The sequence below is a fragment of the Hyperolius riggenbachi genome, chromosome 8 (assembly GCF_040937935.1).
Source record: "Hyperolius riggenbachi isolate aHypRig1 chromosome 8, aHypRig1.pri, whole genome shotgun sequence".
Classification (NCBI taxonomy): domain Eukaryota; kingdom Metazoa; phylum Chordata; class Amphibia; order Anura; family Hyperoliidae; genus Hyperolius; species Hyperolius riggenbachi.
In genome coordinates this window covers 231,737,359-231,763,397 of record NC_090653.1, presented here as the reverse complement: position 1 = coordinate 231,763,397, position 26,039 = coordinate 231,737,359, and the positions used below count along the sequence as shown (strand labels likewise).

At 46.2% G+C, this 26,039-nt stretch overlaps 1 protein-coding gene across 7 annotated transcripts in view; it reads right to left on the bottom strand.

The window, feature by feature from the left end:
- The window catches only part of CACNA1F (calcium voltage-gated channel subunit alpha1 F), a 349,606-nt gene that overhangs the window by 113,099 nt on the left and 210,468 nt on the right, over positions 1–26,039 (bottom strand). For all 7 annotated transcript variants that reach the window (XM_068248313.1, XM_068248312.1, XM_068248314.1 and 4 more), the window contains 8 exons: positions 25,001–25,043; positions 24,877–24,922; positions 16,342–16,480; positions 12,654–12,783; positions 12,512–12,571; positions 9,013–9,119; positions 5,400–5,487; positions 2,395–2,502 (listed from right to left, as the gene is read on the bottom strand). In XM_068248313.1, the coding sequence (XP_068104414.1) occupies positions 2,395–2,502; positions 5,400–5,487; positions 9,013–9,119; positions 12,512–12,571; positions 12,654–12,783; positions 16,342–16,480; positions 24,877–24,922; positions 25,001–25,043 (721 nt within the window). The remainder of the gene's footprint in view (positions 1–2,394; positions 2,503–5,399; positions 5,488–9,012; positions 9,120–12,511; positions 12,572–12,653; positions 12,784–16,341; positions 16,481–24,876; positions 24,923–25,000; positions 25,044–26,039) is intronic.

Genomic DNA, 26,039 nt, shown 5'->3' with positions numbered 1-26,039 from the left:
CTTAATTAAAAGACCTCTGTCACAAAAATCTTAAAATGTAAAATATATGTAAACGTATACAATTTAGAAGTACATTTCTTCCAGAGTAAAATGAGCCATAAATTACTTTTCTCCTATGTTGCTGTCACTTACAGTAAGTAGTAGAAATCTGACAGAGGTGACAGGTTTAGGACTAGCCCATCTCTTCATGGGGTGTTCACAGGGATTTCTGTATTTTTAGAATGCACTTAGTGAATGGCACTTGCTCCGTCCAACTGCCCAAAAAGTGTACGGTGAGCAGGGAGGTTGGTCAGCATCTTTGTATAAATCTTTTTCAGGGAGTGTCTTTAAAAAAGAAAAAAGGTCAGGCTGAGAATCCCCCATGGAGAGATGGACTAGCCCAAAACCTGTCAGTAATGTCAGATTTCTACTACTTACTGTAAATGCCAGCAACATAGGAGAGAAGTAATTTATGGCTAATTTTACTCAGAAAGAAACTTACTTCTTATTTGTGTTTTAAATGTTAAGATTTTTATGACAGTTCCTCTTTAACAAACTGTTTCCTTACTCTAAATACACCTCTCTGACACTGCTGCTGTCCTTTGTAGGTTTTGAGGCTCAATATCAATAGAGTGCTTGGGGCCCCATGTAAAACCCACATTGGGGCTCCAAGCTCCTTAGTTACGCTGCTGCTCCTATGTGCTTACATAGAAGGTTTGTTTAAATAAGTGGAAGTGTAGTTTTCAGAAAGCCAAACGATGAAGAAGTGAAAAAAGTACCACCAGTGCTAGCATTGCACAGGCATACTGGCATTCTGACACCAACGTAACCTGAACCCAAATCAAATGTACTTGGGCTAAGGGGGGTTTGGCATAGGCAGAGCTTGTGATGTTTACACTTGGAAGTGCAACAACCTCTGTCCTGACTGCCTATTGTAAGATTCATAAGGAGAAAGAGAGAATTCCCTATTTGCAATTGTTGGAGAGGAAATCATGGATAGAATAGAGGAGCGCACACTCACAAGGAATGGTTGGCACTACTGTTAAAAGGAACCTGAAGCGAGAGGGATATGAAGGCTTTCGTGTTTATTTCATTTTAAGCAATACCAGTTGCCTGGCAGTCCTGATGATTTATTTGGCTGCAGTAGTATCTGAATCCCACAGCTGAAACAAGCCTGGAGCTAATCTGGTCAGACTTTTGTTAGAATCACCTGATCTGCATGCCAGTTCCTTTTCTATGGCTAAATGTATTAGAGGATCTGCAGGACAGCCAGGCAGCTGGCATTGTTTAAAAGGAAATAAATATGGCAGTCTCCATATCCCTTTCACTTCAGGTTCCCTTTAAGAAATTACAAATTTGTATTTCCAGAAGTTAAAAGCATACAAGAAGCTGTAACAGCAACAGCCGACCACTTTGGGCTTATGCCCTTTTTCAAGCAATGCTGCTAATGTAATAAAACAGCACTAGCCACTGGTCAGCATTGCTGCTGTAGGAGGGGCTTAACATGTTGCATGAGACAAGGGGCGGAGCTTTGAACTGTGCTTTAGTTCCCCATCTGGTCCACGAAGGTGCTGATGGGCACAGTTTACTGAGTATACCGCAGTTCCCCATCAGGTCTAAATACTTTGATTGGCTAGTGCCACGTTTGCCACAAAAGGATGTTTATTTGTTAAATATATATATTTATTGTGAGACCTTCATGTTGCATTACATGTCGCTGTTCCAGCTTCTTGTATGCTTTTAACTTTTAGAAATAAAAGTTTTTAATCCCGTAATGTAACAGCGATGCCGACCGTTCTGGACTTTGTACATATGGGTAGAGGAACTCAGCTGGCAAGTGTGGGAAGCTGTAAGCACCGATCAGCAGCTTCAAGGTAGGAACTGTGATTTTGTTTTCTGGTCACGAAGGCCTGATTGCAGTGGCGTAACAATAGGGGTTCCTGCCTCTGCACCGGGGGGCAGGAGGGGTCGCAGCATGAGGGGAGAGCATTGACCCCCGCATCGGCGGGGAGGGCGGCCCTCACCTCGGGCTCTCCCCTCAGGAACACAAGCATACCTCCATGCTTCCATTGCAGAGGTCCAATGTCTAAGTGCCACACACGCTACATCCTGTTTATCAGGAAGCATGGAGGTATGCTTGTGTTCCTGCCGCCGCTGCTCCTGACGCCAATTAATGCGGGAGTGCCTGAGGTGAGGGAGGGGGTGGGTGGGGCCCCCTCCCCACCGATGTGGGGGCCAATGCTCTTCCCTCATGCTGCAATCCCCAAAACGGCTCTGAGCGGGCCCCAGAGAGGGAGGAAGGGGCATCCAAATTTTCGCGGGGAGGCCCAGTGGTTTCTAGTTACACCCCTGCCTGATGGCCTTTTATGTTATCTTTGAAATACATTTGCAAAGAACAGGTATTGGAGATTTTACCTTAAAAAGCTGAACCCCAATGCAGGCAAACATGAACTGGAGCAGAGTGGTGACTATCATGATGTTACCAATAGTTCGGATAGCGACGAACACACACTGGACGACATGCTGAGGAGACAGAAGAATCACCCAGAGTCAGTGTAAATAATTAGTTCTGTAATGGTAAGCCTGCAAGTGCTCCAGAGGCTTCCCGATCCTCCTCTGCCTGTACAACAGGATGAAAAGGCACTCAGAAAATGATAAAATTAATTAAAAACAATAAAATAAAGTTTGAGATGGCTTACCTCAATGGAGACAAATTCATATAAAAATGAACTTTAATAGCACTGGCAACGCATTTCGTGGGTCCCTGACCTCAGACCTCATGCTTCCTCAGGCCAAATCAAGTGCCTCACTGTGTTAAAGCACTTCCGAGGCCAGACATACAAAAACAGATCATTACCTGAGTGCGTTTTTAAAAGCCATGGAGGAAGCCATCGGCGCCCTCCGTTCATTTCCGCTGCAATTATTCACTTAGAACTGGCCCCAGGTCGGGTCCCTACCCCACAGCACGGGTCGTTTCATTATTCCCCTCCAAAGATGGCCGTCGAGCTGAGCTGCGGCTGCGCAGTATGCACTGACACAAGTGTGGCTGCACAGATTTCAGCCCTCCTCCAGCCGCGCCCGATGGACGCACAGGAGGACGCGGGGAGCGAGTACGCGGCTGGAGGAGGGCTGAGAGCTGCGCAGCCGCACTCGTGTCAATGCGTACTGCGCAGCAGCGGCTCAGCTCGGCGGCCATCTTTGGAGGGGAATAATGAAACGACCCGACCTGGGGCCAGTTCTAAGTGAATAATTGCGGCGGAAATGAACGGAGGGCGCCGAGGGCCAAGGTTTGAGCGCTAAATCCTTGGCTCTTAACACAGTGAGGCACTTGATTTGGCCTGAGGAAGTGGACAGAGGCCCACAAAACGTGTTGCCAGTGCTATTAAAGTTCATTTTTATATAAATATGTCTCCATTGAGGTAAGCCACCTCAAACTTTATTTATTTTACTGTTTTCATTTAATCATTTTCTGGGCACCTATTCATCCTGTTGTGCATTGTATACCCCCCCCCCCCCCCCCCACGACTCAGGGTAGGGGATACCCTTGGACTTTGTTTACGGGCCCCTAGGGCCTTTTTCTGAAGAAGTGCAACCATCTTCGGCTAGATCCCCTGGACCCCCGAGTGGAGTCGGGTTTATTGATCTCCACCTGCCTACAGTGGTTGGTTGCCCCTTTAAAACTTTGTGAGTACCCTCTGTTCATATTTTTTTGGCTTCTTCTATCATTTGTGACGTACTGCACCATTTAGGTTCCTGGTGTCTCTGTGTTTATTCGTTCCAGGATGACTGTTCACCCTCTATTTTGTCTCCTTTGCCTGTACCCTTTTCTTCTTTGCAGCCGAGCTCCTCTTATGTATGAGCTGCACAACATATGTGCCAGTAAGGTTCACAGCACAAAGCTGCTTGTGCAATTTTAACTCCGTGCCCAAGCAGCTTTGTGCTACTGCACAGCCATGGGCTGTACTTTGTCCTTGTGAAGTGTGACTGCGCTCTTAGGCCTCTTACACACTACATGTGATTCCGATTATTCATCTGATGCGATTTTGGATTCCAATCAAAAAACGTACTGCATGCTGCTAAGATTTTTATTCGGACGTATAAAAAAAATCGGAATCGCATGTAGGGCTTGATTCACAAAGCGGTGCTAACCTACTTAGCACGTCTAAAGTCTTTAGACGTGCTAACCAGGGTGCTAAGTAGGTTAGCACCGGATTTCTCAATCAGATCGCGTGGTAACTTTGCGCGCGCAAAGTCCTGTGCGTGCTAAGTCCCATAGGCTTAAATGGGCACTTCGCGCAGAGTGCCCTGCGCTCTGTGCAGTGCGCGCGTAAAGTCTTACACGCATAAAGTTTTGTTTAGACGTGCTAAGGGGGTTTTCACAGGCATGCTAACAGTTAGTACCGCTTTGTGAATCAAGCCCGTAGTGTGCAAGAGGCCTTATACAGGGGAGCGCGTCTGCCAGCAACATATTTGACATTATTGTTGAATATATTCAATGAGTCACAGCGCTGGAACGGAGGGGAGTAAGATCAGGAAAGACTCTGGACTAGAGGCCTTCATGGATCTACTTTTTAAGATCTGCACCAAACCTGCACCTGCACCCCGTAAACCTGCACCTGACCCACGACCCACTTTCTGGGCATTCTGATACCCGCACCCGACCTGCGAGTGTCCGGAGCCACAACCCGCTTTTTGACTACCTAATGCAGCCATGAAGAGCGGGCAGAAAGGAGCTGATATAGTTACCTGTCCGGCTGGCTGGATTTGGTTCCTTTCTCTCCTCCTTGGCGGCACTGCACTCCCGACATCCTCTTTTGGCTTCCGATCACATGATATGACATGTGATCGTAAACCAGAGGATGGTGTCAGCATTGCAGCGCTGCCTGGTGGTGGGAGAGTCTTTTCCATCACCCCTCTCCCACCACCAGGTGGCGCTGCAATGCTGACACCATCCACTGAGTTACGATCATATGTCATGTCACGTGATCGGAATCCAGAAGAGGCTGTCAGGAGTGCAGCGCCGCCGCAGTGGAGGCAAGGAGAAGCTGATCAAGCCCTCCAGACGGGTGACTATAACAGCTCCCTTCTGCCCACTCTACCCACAACCTGACCCGCACCCACAACCTACCTGCAATTAAAATGGGTACCCAAACCCAACCTGAGTTTTCGGTTAACCCAAGGGTATCCGTAGGTATCCGACCCGATGCAGGCCTCTACTATCCAGAGACTTCCCTCTACTGAGGTAAATATCAAATTGTTTTGTGTATTTTAATAGCAGATACCCTTTGAATGCATATAACTGAACAGGGCTTTAATGTATGTAATCTATATAGCATGAAAACTGTTGCATTGCCTTATTTTGTTCATGTAAGCTAGCCAGTCTGTAGTGTACTGTAGAGCACTGATAGAAGAGACTTTACCTTCAGCCCCTTGGCTCTGTTGATGGCTCTCAGTGGACGCAACACTCTCAGCACACGGAGAATCTTTACAACGGAGATAGCGCTGGAGCTGTGGGACAAACACAAGCGGTGTAAAGTCACAGCCACAGAGTGTAAACCCACCAAGACAGTTTGAGGGTGGCCACAGACTACAGGATTAATCCCTGATGGTAAAGCATAATTACAGGACATGAATCGAGCTAGGAATATAAGGCGCTACAGACTATAACATGCACCTAGGTTAAGAGGGCAAAGATCAGGGGAAAAAAGTAAAATACTATGCCTCGGTGCATCTATAGTGCAGTGGGTCTTATGGACCTTTTGCCCCCCTACCCCCACACTGTCTCTAAGCTACTCTGTCTAAGCTACACTGACCAGCTACACTACACTAATCACTGCTGCCCTACCAGCTAAGCTATACTACACTGCACTGTACTGCACTAACAATGCACTAAAACTATACTAAACAAACACTTCCATACTTCACCTGATCCTGCCACCACACTCCTCTCCCCCTCACTCCGGTCCTGTGGATTCCAACGCGCTCCTCTTCTCTTCTTCTCATCCTGGAGCTGGCAATGTATCAAGACACATCAGCTGCCTGCTGCTATGCTGTTCCTGGTCCTCCGTGCTTGTGCCGTACAAGTAACACCAACAGCATCCACAGGACCAGAGCAAGGGGGAGAGGAGTGGGGCGGCAGGATGGGTAAGTCCTTCCCTGCGCTGCGCACTCTGCACTTCTTTTTACCGTATATTCCAAATATAAGACGCACACCCACTTTTACCCCAATTTGGAAGAGGAAAAAGTGCGTCTTATATTCCAAAAAATATTGTTAACGTTTCACATGTATTTTTTTCACTATTTTTGTACTCAATGGATAATAATATATGTTCTATAGCAGTGTTTCTCAACATTTTATTGGTATGTACCCCTTTTAAAACCCTGTGCTCACCAAGTACCCCCTGGTATAGTCAAAATTATCACAAGTACCCCTTGACAAATATATATTTAATGGTAGCACATGATAAGTGGTCCTAAACAATTTCCAAGCATTTACTATTGCTTTTAATTAGATAAAATACTGATTTGGTGTTGTTTAAGTTAGATTTAGCATTTTCTAAAACTCAAAATTTGTTATTCTTGGTTAAGTATGTCAAGCCTGAGTACCCCCTGGAACCATCAGAAGTACCCCCTGGGGTACGCGTACCACACATTGAGAACCTAGGTTCTATAGTACTGATACAAGCACTTTCCGGTTCAGTATTAGGGGGTTCAATATTGAACCTATCCAAAGTACATAATTATATAGAGGTCCTCATTTGCAATTAAGTTATACAAATTATATATCAGTACAGGATACGTTTATCGTTATTTTATGAGGTTTTATATATGTTTGATTTTGTTGACCTAATAAATATTGATGTACATTTATCCAACAGGCGGCGTTGATGAGCCATTCTTTTCTCCTTTCTGAATGCATTACGTTCTCTAAGGCATAGCATGTTTGATGGGTGCAGCACATTTCCTGAGTTTGCGTTGGTGCTATCTAAAGCCAATACAAATAATAATAGTAAATATATGTTGTTGTTGTTTTTTTAGAATACTTGTTTCATTTACGTACAATGCTTTTAGCATTTTTAGAAAAAAAAATTAGCATTGTAAATAAAACATTTGATTCATTTATAATTATAAACCTGATATATTACAGTTAATTCAGCTTGTTCACTGTTCTGCCTGGTATTATTTTATGAGCTGTCAGACACAGTGACTGATAACTGGGCCTTTTTGTTCACAGTACAGCCATCTTACCTTTACTGTACTACAGCAAAATGAGACCTCATTTGTTTTTACAAAGACTGCCAGACTTACCAGCAGATGAAGCTCTGATCACATTTTAAAAATTACAAAATGTACTACTTCTCCAGCTCTGCTATGCATATCTAAGCCCCTGAAAACTTCACTTAACAACCAGGAGCGTAAATATGCATATTTATTTATTTACTTTTCCAATCGCGGCCATGCTTCTATTCATTTCTGCTGCCATACCATCAGTCTGTGATCAGTGGATGGGAACATGTGTTCCCAAAGCTGATCACAGTGCCTGTAATGAATGAAAGCCGTCATCCGCAAGATGCCGGTATTTATTTACAGAGTGAAAGTAAACAACACATATACATAACTGTTTACAGCACACAGGAAAAAGTGTGGGGACATCTAGTGGTCAAAAATGTAAATACACTCACACACTATAATATACAGTATATTAAAAAAAATATTAGTTATGAATTTCTGAGTTAGTACTAAACATAATATATAAATAAAACAGAATAAATAAAAAAAACCTTTTTTTTTAATTCAGGATTAACACAAACTGAATATTACTTTTTTTAATCTTTTTTTAGGTTCACGTTCACCATAACATGTTTGTATGTCAATATGAAATGTAATCTTTCATCTATTCACTTGGCCCCTAACAGCTGGGTGAGCATAATAGTAAAAATTAAGTAGGTAGAGTTATGTACCCACATTCCTGGGAACATTGGATAACGTTTCATTCCCTTAGATCTATTTTATGTCTTTCACAAGACCTGGTCTAAGGAATACACTAGTAGTCCATGGTGACCCAGAACCTCTAGGAATTTATAAAGGGCTAAGGGCTCTTTCACATTAGGGCAGACTTTCTGCGTTAACGCAAACGGAAGCCGTTTGCGTTAACCAAGGTAAGATGAAAGTCCATAGACTTTCATTTTACCTTTCACACTCGACGCTGCGTTTCGATGCGTTGCGGTTCCGACGCACCCGGGCGCAGTTTTTCCTCCAACGCACCCGCGAGCCGGCGGTTTCCGTCGGGTTTAATTACCAGCTACCGCTGCTGATTGCGTCGCACCGCAGATACCCGACGACACGCCGCAGGCAGACAACGCGTGCAGGAGAACGGCTCCTGTTCGCGTTGTCTGATGTGAAAGAGCCCTAAAAGAGACCAAAAAGCAAAGCTACATTTTGCCATCTCAAAACAGAGCATATTTGCAATAATTTATTAGCTATAGTCTCACTATACTACAGCAGTTCTAGATATGCACAGTGCCGTAGCAATAGGGCGTACAGAGGTCTTGACTGCACTGGGGCCCTTGGGCCAGAGGGTACCAATAGGGACCTCCCTCAACCGCAATATTAGCTCTTTATTGATCCTGCACTTGTAATTTAAAAGCTGTTCCCCAACCTCTTCTTGCACCTCAGACACTCTGATTGTCCTTGGCAGGCTTTGGCGCTCCGCATCATTTGTATGTTTAAAGCGCTTGGGGGATGGGGGGAAGGAGGGAGGGCAATGTAAAACTCGCACTGGGGCCCATAGCTCCTTAGATATACCACTGGAGGGGGGAATAGATGATTTGCATATTCAGGAGTGATGCATCATGGGAAAACACAGTTGCTCAATTACAGCTAATTTTTTTGCAAATACCTTCTGTTTTAAGAAGGCAAAATTATATTCATCAATACCTGGTATAACCCATCTGTTTTGCACCCTGTACTTCCAGATATAGACCCTGTCCTCTGGAGAGGGGAAGAGGCAAAGAACAATTATTCTCTACTCACTGAATCCCAAAGGAGATGAGAGACACGCTCACAACTAGCAGGTCCAGGAGGTTGAACCAGTTCCTGCAGAAGGAGCCTTTGTGCAGAAAAGCCCCATAGGCCGTCATCTGAAGAAGACACCAGAATTGAAGAAAGGAAAGAAGAATAGGCTTGTTGATAGCGGGTGACAATAACAAGCAGAATAATTAGACACAGTGGAAAGGCAATACAAAATGGCACAAACGCAGAAAGGCGCAAAGAGCCTGAATTACAAAAGCCAAAGGATCACATAACTTCAGTTCCCAAAGCTCGGTGCTTGGGGGTAATATTAGACTCATCTCTCTCTTTTATTCCTCATGTTCACTCCATAACCAGCTCCTGCCATCTCCAACTCAAAAACATATCTCGCATCCGTCCTTTTCTCATTCAAGATACAACTAAAATGTTAATACATGCTCTTATAATTTCTCGTCTGGACTACTGCAACATACCACTTTGTGGACTACCTTCTAACAGACTGGCCCCGCTCCAGTCGGTACTGAACTCAGCTGCTCGCCTCATTCACCTTTCTTCTCGATCTTCCTCTGCCGACCCTCTTTGTCAAGCTCTTCACTGGCTGCTAATTAATCAGAGGATTTAGTTCAAACTCCTAACCCTAACCTACAAAGCTCTCCACAATCTCTCTCCCCCCGGTACATATCCTCACTAATCTCCAGATACAAACCCAATCGCAATCTCAGATCTGCACACGATCTTCTGTTGTCATCCTCTAGAATCAACTCCTCACATTCACGTTTACAAGACTTTGCACGCACTTCACCCCTCCTCTGGAATGCCCTCCCACAACACATCCGTCACTCGCCAACCTTTGTTACCTTTTAACGCTCTCTAAACACACACTTGTTCCGACAAGCGTATGCGCTACCTTAGGCCACTTCCCTTTGTCCTAAGATCAAATTGCACTCCTACTAGGTATCCTAAAACACACTGCCTCTATATATTTGTTGCATACTACCCCTTCTCTTGTCCCCCCCCCCCCCCCCATTCCCTTTAGATTGTAAGCTCACAAGGGCAGGGCTCTCTCCCCCTTCTGTGTCTTGGAAATCATACATTTTATTCATCATGTTACTTTTATCACTGTCATTACCAATTCTATAGTTTGTATTTTGTCACTAATTATGTATCTTGTATTTTGGTGTACACCATTGTCTGTATTATTATGTACCCCATGTTTGTTTCTTACTTTGTACAGTGCCACGGAATATGTTGGCACTTTATAAATCAATAATAATAATAATAATAATAACAGGAATCTTTAAGCTTAGTTCGCCATGTGACAGATACAACCAGGCGAGGTGGCACTAGACCCTGGTCAGCTGACACTTTGTTAGCGGTGTGCAGATATCAACAGACTACCGCAGTTCTCTGAGACTTTGAAACCTTTATCAGTGCATGCACATTGTTATAAGAATGGGTGGCTGCTTTACAGGGTGAGGCTTGGCAATATTTGTTCCCTTTTAATTCTGTAAATGCGCATGCACACACCCATGTAGAATTTGTCACAAAAGTTGGTCTTTGGAAAAAAAAAATCATGATTTTTTAAAATTAAATGTAAATGTTTAAATTAAATGATCAATATTAAATAAACAAAACACTGCCATGGGTACCATTCATTATTAAACCTTTATTCCTCCCTGCAGGTTGGGTGACCAGTAAGGTAGAGTAAGACAGCATGTGGACGGTGTGTGTGACTATGTCCCCAGTGTAGACTATCTTACCACAGGAAGTAGCTATAAGAAATTCTAGATTTTAAAGGGCTTGGATGATTTATTTAATCTGAACAACAACCACAATACCTGCAATTATACCAATTACTAGGTAGAGAGTATACTGAGGAGGAGGCTGTGTTAATACTGCTGCCACCTCTGACTATACTGGGGAAGGGGGCTGTCAAAAACTGGGGGCACATCTAGCTATAGTGGGAGGAGGGTTGCCTAATACTTAGGGTACATCTGACAATACTGGGGAGGGGAGCTACCTAATATTCAGGGCACATCTGATTATACTGGTGAAGGGGGCTGTCTAATACTAGGGACACATCTCACTTTACAGGGGAGGGGGTGTCTAACACTGGGGCATCATTATACTATACATGGGAACTAACTGTCGAATACTAGGGGCACATCTGACTATACTGGGGAAAGGAGCTGTCTAATACTGGGGGCAAATCTGACTATCTAAACTGGCAAGTGGGGGGAGGGGGCTACCTAACACTGGGGGCACATCTCAATATACTAGGGAGAGGGGCTGCCTAATACTGGGGGCATTGGTGACGATATTGGGGCAGAGGCCTACCTAATAATGGGGGAGCACATCTGACTATCTATACTGGCAAGTGGGGGGGGGGCTACCTAACACTGGGGGCACATATCAATATACTAGGGAGAGGGGCTGCCTAATACTGGGGGCATGTGTGACTGTACTGGGGCAGATGCCTACCTAATAATGGGGGGCACATCTGACTATCTATACTAGGGACTGGGGCAATCTAATACTGGGGTCACATCTGGCTACCTAGATCTCAGTTTGGTAGAAGGGAGTGGTGCTCTTCCTAATCTCCTCCTCTAGTGCTTTGTCAGGGTCCTGGAAGGAATGAGTTAGTTCAACAAAAATGTATGTAGGAGAACAGCTTTAAAGTAAAATTAGCTTCCCATCTCCCACAAAACCTTTGCTGAGACAGCCAGTATAACTACCTTCACCCTAACAAGTGCTGCCAGTCTCACTTTCCTCTTACATTACCCCAATGCAATAGCAAGTGTGATCAGAATAGAAGTGCCCTCTTCCCCTCCACCACATTAAATATGGCCAGAAAAGCAGCCTTCCGTCCCTCAGACAGTATGGCCTGAAAAGCAGCCCGTTACCCATAGCAAATGTGGCAAACATGGCAGCCCCTCCTTTGCCATCACAAATGTGTTTAGAAAGGCAGGACCCCCCCCCCCCCCTCCCCTAGCAAGTGGCCAGTATAACAACTTCCCCTTTGTGGCAAGTGTGGCCAGAGAAACAGCCCCCATAGCAAGTGTGGCAAGTATATTTAGGCTCCCAACCAACTACTTTTTAGCAAGCAATGTCCCCTTCCCCCTCATCCGCTTCTCCTCATATGCAGAGTTGCACCGTGCTACAGCATACCGTGTACGTCTTCCAAGTGTCCCTGCATATCACATGACATGCATCAAGAGCCATATGATGTATGCTGTGCAGATAATGGCCCCACCTGCCACTGGAGTACGAGAATGCAAAATGTATTGTCCAACCTCATCATTAACAGCCTGATTAATGTTCTGCATTACTACTCATAGATTGATTACTTAATTTTTGTATAATGGTACTGACACTAATTACCCAACACCACCACCACTCCCCGCAGTTTGGTGCAGCATTTTTTAGCTCTTTCCTCAGGTAGTTCCACATTTGAAAGAAAATAAACACAAACAAATGGAAGGGGGCTATTATCTATTGTCACCTTAAGCAGGATCTCCACCGTAAATATGGATGTAAATGCGTAATCAAAGTAACCAAGGATCTGCAAGAACAAGGGACAGGTGAATGATCTGACAGCAGGTGACCCCCTCTACATGCTAATACACCTCAACGTCGGTTCTTACATGGTTACGGAAAGAGTGGGCCCGAATGGGATCTTCTGCAGCTAGAGAGATGCTGCTGAGGATGATGAAGACCAGAATGAGGTTGGTGAAAATGTGATGATGAATCAAGTGATGGCAGCCAACCCGGAGGCTGAAAAGAAAAGACAAACATGCAGCATGAGTCAGAGAAAGTTTTAAAAAAAGGCTTGCTTGGCAAATGTATTTATTGCTTGAGGCAAATATACCATAATTTGGGGGATTCTTTATAAATTCTGATGTTATCAGACCATGACTTCCATATAACAGACACGTCAATACAACGCCTAACCCTAAAGGTGGCAATATATAATACAATCAAATCGATCAATTTTCCCATGTGTTTTAAATAAAAACGACCGATTGTATACTAAGTTGAAAATAATTTTATTTTTGCTCAAGAAAAAAATGATCCATTTTTTTGTTATAAAAATCGGATAATATGTGTTGGAAAAATCAGAAAAATATAAGAAAATCACATTTTTATTTGATAATTTATTTGATATTTTCAGGAAAATCGATTATAAGTGGCTCGATTTTTCAGATTATTTGATCAAGCGGAAAAACTGATCAGATTAAAAAATTGAATCATGTATGGCCACCTCAACAAATACATAAGGAATAATTCTGTGGTCGATATTTTCACACCAGCTTTTGGCTCATACGACGCTGTGATTACATGCATTTACACCAAAGCTAGGAGGAGTTGAGTGCTAAACTACAAGAGCCTATTGAAAAGTAATGAGACTGTTTCTATTTCTCTTCCAGGGAACACACTACATAGCAATGTTGTGCTGTGTTTATGAATGACACACACTGACGTTTCTGAAGCTGCAGTTGCACCGCCATTCTGCCACAGCGAGTGGAAGCACCCTGTACCTGTTATTATGATGAATAAAATTACTTTGACAGTACAACAGAGATGTGTTAACCCCAATGAATGAAAAAGTGTCCAGAAATAAAAGCTGCAGTGCAATCTCTACACGGGAGATAGAAGAGTCAGCAGAGAGGGAGAATGGCAGTTTCCAGACTAAATCGCTCCTAGGACGAGGGTGTAAGAATAGCACTCTCCCTCAGGGGCGTAACTAGAATAGGGCCCCCCTGCAAAAATTATAGCATGGTGCCCCCTTAGTCCCCGAATCCCATGCGGGTCGTGTGATCAGGAGCCGGCGTATGGCAGCAGAGAGTGTTCTGCTGTGAAGTAGCATCTGGAAGCAGTGCAAAATTACAGATGCTCCAACGTGAACACGGAGGTTTTTTTTTCTTTTGCTTTTGCGGTTGGAAAGAGGAAGGAGGAGGAGTGGCCCCCAAAGCCTCTGGGCCCTCCTGCGATAGCACGGGTTGTAGGGGGGGTTGCGTGATTGCTACACCCATGTGCCCACCCCCCATCCCCCCGTAGACCCGAGAATGCTATTTGCAGTGTGGTATTATGCACCACCAGTGTGAGTTAGGCAGAGGTGGCACCCAGTATTAGTTAGCTAGGTGTAGACCTCTCCAGTATAGGTAGCCCTTAGTACCTCCCCACGCAGAGCTTTGGCAGCAGGCAGGGATAACAGTGCAGGAGGGGAGAGCAGCGGGCACTATGTGACAAGAGCTGCAGGGAGGGGGGCCTGACTCCTCTCCTCAGGACCCCCTTCTGTGCTCTCTCTTCCCCTATTAAAGAGCTTTTGCAGTGGGCTGAAATTAAAAAGAACACTCCCCTCTTCCAGGCTCCGTTCTCCATGCAATAGAGGCCTGCCAGGCTTCTCTGTCTCCAGTGTCGCTCACTCTACTTCTTGATTTTAGAGCATGAGCAATGCTGCTGACAGAGAAGCCCAGCGGGATGCAGACATCTATCGCATGGATACCGGAGCCTGGAAGAGGTGCGTGTTCACTGTAATTCCAGCCTGCTGATGATGCTTTGCAATGGGTAGATTCAGTAGTGAGCAATGTTGCTATTTTTGCAGATGATACGAAATTGTGCAGAATCATCAACTCTCAGGAAGATAGGGACATATTGCAACAGGATCTGGATAGAATGGCTATATGGGCACATACAGTACATGGCAGATGAAATTCAATGTTGACAAATGTAAAGTCATGCATTTTGGTCGTGCCAATGGTCTAGCACCATACAAAATAAACGGGATACAGTTGGGGACATCAAACTTGGAGAAGGACTTAGGAGTACTCATCGACAACAAGTTAAATAATCGTACTCAATGCCAAGCCGCTGCAGCTAAAGCTAACAAAATTTTGGGATGCATTAAAAGGGAAATAAAAACTCGAGATGCTAGCATAATATTGCCCCTGTTTAACTCTCTAGTAAGGCCACATCTGGAATATGGAATTCAGTTCTGGGCAGCACATTACAGGAAAGATATTGCAGTTTTAGAGGAGGTGCAGAGAAAAGCAACAAAATTGATACGTAGGATGGAAGATCTCACTTACCAAGAAAGGTTAGATAAACTGGGTTTATTTAGTCTAGAGAAAAGACGCCTTAGAGGGGATCTAATTAACATGTATAAATACATCAGAGGGCAATATAAAAGTTTGGCGTATGAGTTTTTTGTCCCTAGGCCTTCTCAAAGAACTAGAGGACATGATCTGCGCATGGAGGAAAAACGTTTTAGCCATTTATTTAGGAAAGGGTTCTTTACAGTAAGAGTGATTAAGATGTGGAATGCATTGCCACAGGAAATAGTTATGGCAAACTCTATACCTGCATTTAAAGGAGGCTTAGATGCTTTCCTTGCGTTGAAAGACATCCATGGCTACAATTACTAGGTAATGCCTAATGATGTTGATCCAGGGATTTTATCTGATTGCCATCTGGAGTCGGAAAGGAATTTTTTTCCCTTTTGGGCTTTTGGGGCTAATTGGACCATGCCTTGTAAGGGTTTTTCGCCTTCCTCTGGATCAACAGGGATTTGTGAGGGAGCAGGCTGGTGTTGTACTGGATCTGACGAAGGCGCAGAGCGCCGAAACGCGTCATGACGTCACACGCCCGCTGAATCAGCCACACCCACCTCACAGCCGGACGGAGCCTAGACGATCGGAACTCGCGCTGCTGGCCACAGCGTGACATCCTCCCCTGTTGAGAGAATCGGTTGGCTGCCCGCTGATAAGCGTTTTACACCATTTGTGTTTGTGAGTATAACTTTTATATCCTAATAAATTACCTTTTACGATTAATGCACTATGGCGCGCTCCATCTCTTCTTGATTGTTTTGCCAAAGTTACCCTGCTACGGAGCGTCGCAGTGCATGACATCCTAAGAGGAGTGCATCTCTAATTGGTCACCTGGGAACAGGAGCGCAAGATTCTTCTCTTTGTGTTGGTGTTGTACTTTGTTCTCTGGTTGAACTCGATGGACGTATGTCTTTTTTCAACCCAAATAACTATGTAGCTATGGGTGGGAGGAGCAGAGAGGAGTGGACTGAGGAGAGGGAGGGAGAAGTCGGGCCTCCCTCCTGATGCTGTGTCACAGTGTGCTTGCTGCTTCCTCCACTTGCAGTGTGTCTCGGGTGGACACCCACCTCGTCTGCTCCTAGAAACGGGGCTATGTGTTAGACACAGTCATCTAATGGTTAGTTCACATTGGGGCACTTTTCAGGGGGGCGGGGGTTTATTGCTCTGCTGTTTTCTGGAGATTAGATCTCAGTGTGTCACAGGTTTATGAGTAGTGTCTCACCAGTTGGTGTTGCTGAGAATAAAGAAGGCACTGCCCTCCGGGATAGGAAGAACTTTCTCCTTTGGGGCAAACTCTGCCAGTTTATCCAGGTGAGAGTCTGGGAGGCTGCCCTCCTCTTCCTCCTCCTCTTCTTCTTCAGCTGTAAAAATATGCAGACCAATAACACTGCTGATTCATGATAAACAGCATTAACTATACAACCAAGCAGAAATGTGTCCTCACATTCATTAAATGCTGCGCTCAGTACCATCCAAATGTAACCAAAGCAAGGTACACATTATACATTTCTGTGGCCTAAAAGGATCTTTAAACATTTTTTATACAGCAGGGAGTGATGACAGCGCCTCCCAAAACAGGCTGCATCTGAATGACTAGCAGCATAGATGTGCAGAATCTAAATATAGGCAGGATACACAACTTGCATTCAAAACAGATGCACCTAAATTACCATATTGCAGGATGTTAGCTTCCAAAAACAGTTTGCATGCAGAGTGTTCCATAATAGACCCTTCTACCGTGATGAGGTCATCATCAATAGAAGGGACCCTAACCTCTAATTACAAAACAAACATAGTGTAAACCTGGGGGCAGCTGGCCACAAAATCATTTACACATTTTTTGCAATTCCTCCCTGTTGATCTTTAAAGATTGCTTCAGGTGACAGTTTTCTAGCCAGCCACGTACTGATATGGTAAATGGACTCTGTCACGGACGGTTGCGGGGGCGCAGGCGCGTCCTGGAACCGCCCGTGAAGAAAAGAACGATCGCACTCGATTCCCTGCATCGATTGCGCTTCAGATCAATAGAACCAAGATTTGATGTGTAGTATCCCTCTGCCTAGGAACAGCTGGGGGATCTGTCTTAGCTGAGTGAAAGCCTGGGGGGAGGTGTTAATTAGCTTGGACATATTCCTGTGGAAGGCACAATTCCCCTTTCTGTTCTGGGAACCAGGTGACACCTAGCTGATCTCATGTAGATGTTAATTAACCAAAGGGTGATCAGGATGCCTAGGTGCAGCCAGGCAGGCTACGAATCTCCGGGAGGTCTTGACACCTTGCTCACTGGTAAAGATCAAAGGGAAGTCAGCTGTTAGCAGCTAGAACACATCCTGAATAAACCTGAGTCTCATAGCATAATCCATAACTTCCCAGATCTGTCATATTTCTGGGGTTCCTGAGATGGCAGCTTCGCCAAACGTGGGGGAAGTGTAGCATGAGCCCCGGTGCTGGTTCTGAGGAAGTTTCAGAACATTCTGAGGTAAGGACTGCCAGTTAGGCAGTTTGAAAGTGCCCTGATGATACCACAGGGGTCCCACCCCTCATGTCTGGTATCAGGGCGCTGGGTAAATCGAGACAGACCTGAAAATGTTAATAAATCTGCCCTGACCTGTACGGTTCTGTGAGATAGAGCCCATATATGGGTAGATATGATTTCTAGTCCCCAGGACAAGGGGAGGGCTCATCTCATCTTCTAAGGGGGTGTGTGGCTCCCCGCCCTCACTCCCTCCTACTGAATCAGGGGCATAAGAATGGCAGAGGACCCAAACTCAGTGTCCTCCACCCTGAAAACATCTTGAACTCATCGGTGCCAGCTTGAGGATATGCTGGCATCCACCTGGTCTGAACTCTGAACATTGATTGAAACCCAGAACTCTGATTTTTCCCACAAAAAAGGACATCTTTCCAGGAACTAAGTATTTTTCTCCCTTCTTTTATTTTTTATACTGGCTATTACTGTCTTAATAATTGTGATTTTAATAATTGTCTGTATATATTAATTATTTATATTGCGTGAATAAACGACTTTCTCCAAGTCATTCACTGTCCGCTACCCTGCTTATCAGCACACACAGAACTGATCCCGGGTCTCTGAAGATACGCTACTGTTTGTTTGTTGTTGGCTAGACAGAATATCGTGTGTTTAACCGTTTTATTCGCAGGACTAGTCAGTTAGTGGGCTCCACGGTCCCATGGTAACCGCGGTGGTGGCAGTTTACTCTGAACCAGTGGGTGAAGTTGTAATCACCCGTGTCTCACAGGCTCCCTTCTGAGTTGTCTGCGGCTAATTCTTAATGGTTCCTGCGCATTGACTGCGACCAGAGTTCGCACGATCCGTGCGCTGGCACCGTTTAGAAGGCTAAGTGCGGTCAGCCACTAGGGCTCCTGTGACAGAGGTGACAGTGTTAGGCAGCGGTTGGGACCTGTGTTGTGCTGAAAGTATCTGCGATAGCGCTAGCGCTATCGAGAAACGAACTAATTCGTTGGTGTAGCTGGAAGGCAATATATTTTTTATATATACAGAGAGACTGTGTAGCCAGTACCCCTCCCCAAAAGTTTTATTTTATTTGGCATGGAAATGTCCGGGAACTACCAGAACATGTGCCTGTCGGACCTGCAAAATCTTTGCCAAGCGAGAGGCATTGACGTCGGCCGCAGGAAACAACAGGACCTGATAGCAGACTTGTCCAGATGGGATACCCAGCAACTGCGGGAGCCGGGAGTGTCCGCTGAGGTGGATACCAGCCCATCTGACAATCGAGGGGAACCAGAGGCTGAAGATCCTAGGCGTACAGAGGTTGTGCATCCTGAGGGCCCTGCATCAACAGATACGCCAGAGACTATCAGCATGGACCCCAATCCCAGAGTTTCTGAAAGTACTCGCCTGGAACCGGCCAGTACTGGACTGTCCGTTTGTACTGATCCGCTAATGCATCAGGCATTACAAAAGCTGATGGACACTGACCTGGACAAGTACCTGCAGTACATGCGTGAGGAGCGCCAATCTGCAGAAGCGCGGACAGAGCACCAAATGCGGGAGGAACGGGAGCGGCAAGCTGCTGCTGCTGCTGCTGCTGAACGCCACGCGGAGAGGGATGCCGCTGAGCGAGAACGGGAGCGCCAACGACAGCATGAGCTAAACATGGCAAAAGTGCAACAGGCCAGCCGGAGTTCACCGCCCAGCCTCCCTGCTGAAGGAGCTGCAGCACCCGTAAGTGCAAAATTTAAATTTGCAAATATTGAGAAAGACACAGACATTGACTTGTTTTTGCGGTCTTTTGAAAAAGCATGCCGTCAGTATCGTCTGTCCCAAGACCAGTGGGCCAGACATCTGACACCTTTGCTGCGCTACAAAGCGCTTGATGCCGTCGCAGAATTGCCTGCGGAGAAGGATAATGATTATGCTGCTATAAAAGACGCTATCATTACTAAGTACCAGCTGACGCCAGAAGCCTATCGGAAAAAGTTCAGGGCCTGGCACAAAAAGTCTTCTGATTCGTACCGAGATGTGGTCAGCAGCTTGCTCACCACACTCCGCCAGTGGACTCTAGGCCTCACCAAAGGGTCTTATGGCATCCTGGAGGACTTGATAGTCCTCGAACAATTTCTGAACATTTGCCCTGCTGATGTACGACAGTTTGTGTTAGAACGCAGGCCGGCTTCAGCCACTGTCGCTGCAGACCTTGCTGAGACTTTTGCAACTACCCGGGTGGCTGATACCCGCAGAACTGTCCCATCCAGCTGGAGAGGAGGTCAGCCCAATACTCTGGCAGACTCTCCTGCCCCTGTGAGCCGTCCGCCACAGAGGCCACCCAGCGCAGCTGTTGCACCCAGGCCTGCAGCGCCTGGAGAGGTCACCTGTCACTACTGCCGCCAGCCCGGACACATGAAATTCGACTGCCCGGAGCGGAGACAGACACCCCCAGCACCTGGATCATCTGCATCACCTGTACCTCACCCACAGCCGAGGCAACCCGCCAGCGAACCACAGCCTGGATCATCAGATTTTGTTCTGTTTGCCCGCAGAAAGGAAATCCACGACCGAACCGACCAGCAGCAACTTGTTAGAGTGAACGGCAAAGTTGTCACCGGATTTCGAGACACCGGAGCTGACATCACGTTAGTTCACTCACACCTTGTGCCAAAGGAGAGCATCAGCTCCAGCCGATCCCTTGCCCTTACTGGAGTAGAGGGCACCCTTTTTCACATAGCCCACGCAAGAGTGGAGCTGGATTGGGGAGTAGGAGGAATCCAAGAAAGGGTTGTTGGGGTTATGAAGGATCTCCCAGTCCCTGTGTTGCTGGGGACTGATTTGGGCAAGCTTGTGTCCTACTATGAACCTGCCACGACCGCCTTGTCGCTCACGGAAGGAGACGGACTCTCCACCCACCACCAGGTACTTTATACACTTGGGGGAGCACCAGGGGGAGGTGGGTTGAAGGTGCCCAGTTCAAGGGTACCAGGTTCAATAGTGCCTGCTTCAAAGGCACCTGAGTTTGATGTACAGACTGTCTGTTGTGATGATGCTGTAACTGTACCTGAGTTTACTGTACAACCTGTCTGTAATGAAAAAATGTCTATACCTGTCAATGTCATTACTGCATGCAATGATGATTTGAGTAATGTCCGTCTGTGCCATTCTGACAGTGTACCTGTGCTAGCAGTACCGCGCAGCTGCACTGCTCAGCACCCGAGCTCAGAACAGGTGGAGGGGGTTCCGGCCTCCTCCCCCTCCTCTGACCGCAGGGATGAGACCTTTCAGCCGCTGGCCTCGTGTGACATGAGCCAGTTGGCTGAAACTGACAGCGCTGTACTCACAGCAGCACTACAAAGCGACCCAAGCCTGGAGATGCTCAGGCAGCAAGCCGCTGAGCCCCTCACAGACGGGGCCGCTTTCAAGGTGTACTGGGAAGGTGGGAGACTGTACAGTGAGTCTGTACAGCCCCCTACAGGTAGATCCCACGCGAATACCAAATGGCTTGTGGTCCCAAGTGCGTTCAGGGGACATGTGCTGAAATCCGCACATGGTAATCCTCTGACAGGGCACTCGGGTGTCCGCAAGACACTTGCCGGTATTCGGAACCAGTTTTATTGGCCCCGGATGAACAGGGATGTAGCAAACTACTGCAGGGCATGTGCCGTCTGTCAGGAGCTGGGAAGGTCCAGGGATTCCCGCGGGGTTCCCTTAGGTCCACAGCCACTTAGCAGGGGAACCCTGCGTGGGCTGGCTGTTGACCTAACCAACCCACTGCCCGTTGTCAGCAGTCCCGGCAGACACCACGTCCGACTGCAGTGGCGCAAACGCCCTGTCCAGAACGGTCCATGTCGGGTCAACCCTGAGGGTAGCAGACCGCGACCGGTCCAGGGGAACCGAGCCACAGGCTCCAATAGGTTCTCCCGCCGTACCGGCAACTCGAGGCCCGTCAGCCAGGTTAGCGGCGCCGCCACACATCTTGCGGATGGGTGGCTAAGCCGCAGACAAGGGGGAGGGCTGTCACGGACGGTTGCGGGGCCGCAGGCGCGTCCTGGAACCGCCCGTGAAGAAAAGAACGATCACACTCAATTCCCTGCATCGATTGCGCTTCAGATCAATAGAACCAAGATTTGATGTGTAGTATCCCTCTGCCTAGGAACAGCTGGGGGATCTGTCTTAGCTGAGTGAAAGCCTGGGGGGAGGTGTTAATTAGCTTGGACATATTCCTGTGGAAGGCACAATTCCCCTTTCTGTTCTGGGAACCAGGTGACACCTAGCTGATCTCATGTAGATGTTAATTAACCAAAGGGTGATCAGGATGCCTAGGTGCAGCCAGGCAGGCTACGAATCTCCGGGAGGTCTTGACACCTTGCTCACTGGTAAAGATCAAAGGGAAGTCAGCTGTTAGCAGCTAGAACACATCCTGAATAAACCTGAGTCTCATAGCATAATCCATAACTTCCCAGATCTGTCATATTTCTGGGGTTCCTGAGATGGCAGCTTCGCCAAACGTGGGGGAAGTGTAGCATGAGCCCCGGTGCTGGTTCTGAGGAAGTTTCAGAACATTCTGAGGTAAGGACTTCCAGTTAGGCAGTTTGAAAGTGCCCTGATGATACCACAGGGGTCCCACCCCTCATGTCTGGTATCAGGGCGCTGGGTAAATCGAGACAGACCTGAAAATGTTAATAAATCTGCCCTGACCTGTATGGTTATGTGAGATAGAGCCCATATATGGGTAGATATGATTTCTAGTCCCCAGGACAAGGGGAGGGCTCATCTCATCTTCTAAGGGGGTGTGTGGCTGCCCGCCCTCACTCCCTCCTACTGAATCAGGGGCATAAGAATGGCAGAGGACCCAAACTCAGTGTCCTCCACCCTGAAAACATCTTGAACTCATCGGTGCCAGCTTGAGGATATGCTGGCATCCACCTGGTCTGAACTCTGAACATTGATTGAAACCCAGAACTCTGATTTTTCCCACAAAAAAGGACATCTTTCCAGGAACTAAGTATTTTTCTCCCTTCTTTTATTTTTTATACTGGCTATTACTGTCTTAATAATTGTGATTTTAATAATTGTCTGTATATATTAATTATTTATATTGCGTGAATAAACGACTTTCTCCAAGTCATTCACTGTCCGCTACCCTGCTTATCAGCACACACAGAACTGATCCCGGGTCTCTGAAGATACGCTACTGTTTGTTTGTTGTTGGCTAGACAGAATATCGTGTGTTTAACCGTTTTATTCGCAGGACTAGTCAGTTAGTGGGCTCCACGGTCCCATGGTAACCGCGGTGGTGGCAGTTTACTCTGAACCAGTGGGTGAAGTTGTAATCACCCGTGTCTCACAGGCTCCCTTCTGAGTTGTCTGCGGCTAATTCTTAACGGTTCCTGCGCATTGACTGCGACCAGAGTTCGCACGATCTGTGCGCTGGCACCGTTTAGAAGGCTAAGTGCGGTCAGCCACTAGGGCTCCTGTGACAGACTCTTTTCAAGTAAACTATTCTGTACCATGGAGAGGAGAGGGGGGCTATTAGCAAAAGTTCTGCCGACAGCCAATGTCAGGATCTAAAGCAGCCACTGGCCAAACAAGGACCAAGTGGAATGCGGGAGCAGAAGATCTTTGGGGATGCTTGCGCATAAAACTGACTGTCACCCAAAATAATCACAAATGCTCATGCCATGCAACAAAAGCACACTACGTATATTTATCTTTAAATTAGTGAGGTGCAATACGAAATGTAGGTTTAAAGCAGATCTTTGGACTAAACTAAAAATCCTGCAGCCTCCCTGTAAAAGAAAGTTATAGTTACCTGCGCCGTCTTTTTCCATGAAGCCATCCCGAAGACCCTGCAGCACCTGACTTCCGGCACCTGGCCCTGCCTCCCCTTTCTCCCTGAAGAAAACCGTCCAGTATAGCCCGGCGTTTTTCTCTGGGCAGATCCGAAGATCCGCTTTAAGTACAGAGGTCTAGATTGCTTACAGCTGAATTCTATGAAAAGCACGTGGCCTACTCTGTACAGCCATACTTATCCAAAATGCATACAGCTGTTTCTGAGTTTCTGCTCCTCATCAGTGCATGCCATGGATTAATATGGCTCTACAAGGTAGGGGTTGTCCAACAAGTGTTACAGAGTACCCAATAAGATCATGGTGACCCAGATCCACTAGATGTTTGTAGGGGACCAAAAGAAACCAAAAGGCCTCCTTACTAAAAAAAGTTATGTTAGCTGGGCACCATAGTGGTGTAGCACTCTGGTCTTGCAGCACTAGGTCCTCAGTTTAAAACACAGCGAGGACACTATCGGCACAGAGTGTGTATGTTTTCCCTGTGTTTGCGTGAAGATCTGGGCCAACAGTATTGAACTTTTGCCTTCCTCTGTCACCCACCCCTTCCATGTCTCCTTAGGGATAACAGATGATTGCCTAGTGCGACTGGTGGTGCTGTAATATGGCAACCTTGGCTCTTGGCTTTCAAACTTTTCCACCCCTTGCTCTCACCATTCAACTCCCCCCCCATACATTCCTTCCAGAACCTGTATGAGCCAAAACCAATTCTAGGTACAACGCCTTTGTACTTGGCGAAATAAATGATTCTGATTCTGATAAGTTAAATGACTTTTATATGACTATGGTAGGGATTACAATGTAAGCCCCTGAGGGCTCTTTCACACCGCTGCAGTGCAGTATTTTTACCGCACCCCACCGTCCAGCAATGAAAGTCTATGGAGACTTTCGCACTGCCACGGTACGGCGCGCCGCAACGGAAGTGACGTTTTCGACGCATCCCTGACGCTGTTCCAGAACCATGTTACCGCGTCTTCTGTGGAGACTTGCAGTGATCTGCATCGGCCCGGAACTCATGTTAGTCTATGGCGACGCGGGGATTTTTATTACAATACGCTTCCATGCACGTCCGCATACCCTGAAGTGACCACAAGCACACGTCACTTCCTGCTTGGCCCAATGCCAGATGAGGGATACCACGTAGTTACACGGTATTCCCTGAAGGTCTGTTTTTGGCAGCCACGTTGCACCACCAGTTTGCAATGTAAAAACGGCCTCAGAGGGGACTATATACTCTGGATGGCGCTATATAAATACAAAATAAAAATACATATTAATCTGATTTCTTTTGGTTCCTTGAAAACTCCTACTGGTTCTGGGTCACCATGAGCTTACTGAGGACTCTGTAATGTAAGTTTTAATCACTTGATGTTTCACAATTTTTAAATCCCTGAGTGTTTAAGCATAAAGCAGACAAACTCAAAAGAGAACTTACATTCCTCACTTCCCTCTTCTTCCTCATGTTCTTCCTCACAGGGAACCTAAAGAAAAGTCAGTACAATCTCAGAGCAGATCTTCTATGAAAAATACATGGTTGATGCAACGTTAGCCTCCCCTACCTTCACTGAGCTGTCTTCTTTCTTCCCAGACTTCTTCCCTCCCCTGAAAGGAAATCGAGACAAATGCAGTTCTTGTAATTGTTCACTCTTAAAGTGGGATAAAACTGTGACATAACATTCAATAAATGTGTTTTACTACTTGTTATTACCCATACAATTACCATTTTTGCTTTTGTGCGCAAGTAACATTGTCTGTTTACAAATTATAAAGACCCACAGAACAGTTTATCTGCTCTGAAAGCTGAACTATATACATATTTCAATCTTTCTATTGATTGCTTTCTCAGCTGCACACATACTAGAAGCAGAGAGGGCTCAGTTTCAGCACTTTGCTAATGTTTACTAATTGTAGCAGACACAGGAATGTAAACAAAAGATAATATTATTGCCTCTTAGGATGCGGCAACAAGCTCTCCACTGAAGAAGTAAGTGTTGTGTTTAGCAGATTGAATGCTGTTCTGCTACAAAAAGTTTTGTGGTAGTAGATTTTATGCTGTAAATAATCTTTTAGAGCAAATAAGAAAAGGTGAGTTTCATACCACTTTAAGTATTGCAACACTGTCCTTTTAACAGCTAGATGTGCACTCTGTCAGGATGAGAGACCTTTAGTGTCTTGGTGCAAAGACCAATTGGTATACGCACAGAACCTGATTACTAACTCGCCTTCAGAGATCTCCACAAATATCTGGGGAAATATTATAAGTGTCCCAGCCAACCTGATTATATTCGTTTGAGCAGGGCCGTATTTACCATAAGGCACTGTAGGCACTTGCCTACAGGTGCCTGAACAAATAAAGGCAGCTTACTCCCCTCCCAGAGTGTCTCCCTTCCTCCTTACCTATGCAGAGTCCTGCTGAGAGAGTAAATGAGAGTTTACTCACCCTGCTCTCTGCATTCCAATGATGAGGTCTCCCTTCATTAAAGTGAACCTTAAGTCAAATGGAAAAAATGAGATTTACTCACCTGGGGCTTCCCTCAGCCCCCAGCAGCCGATCGGTGCCCTCGCAGCCCCGCTCCGATGTCCCAGGACCCGCCGGCG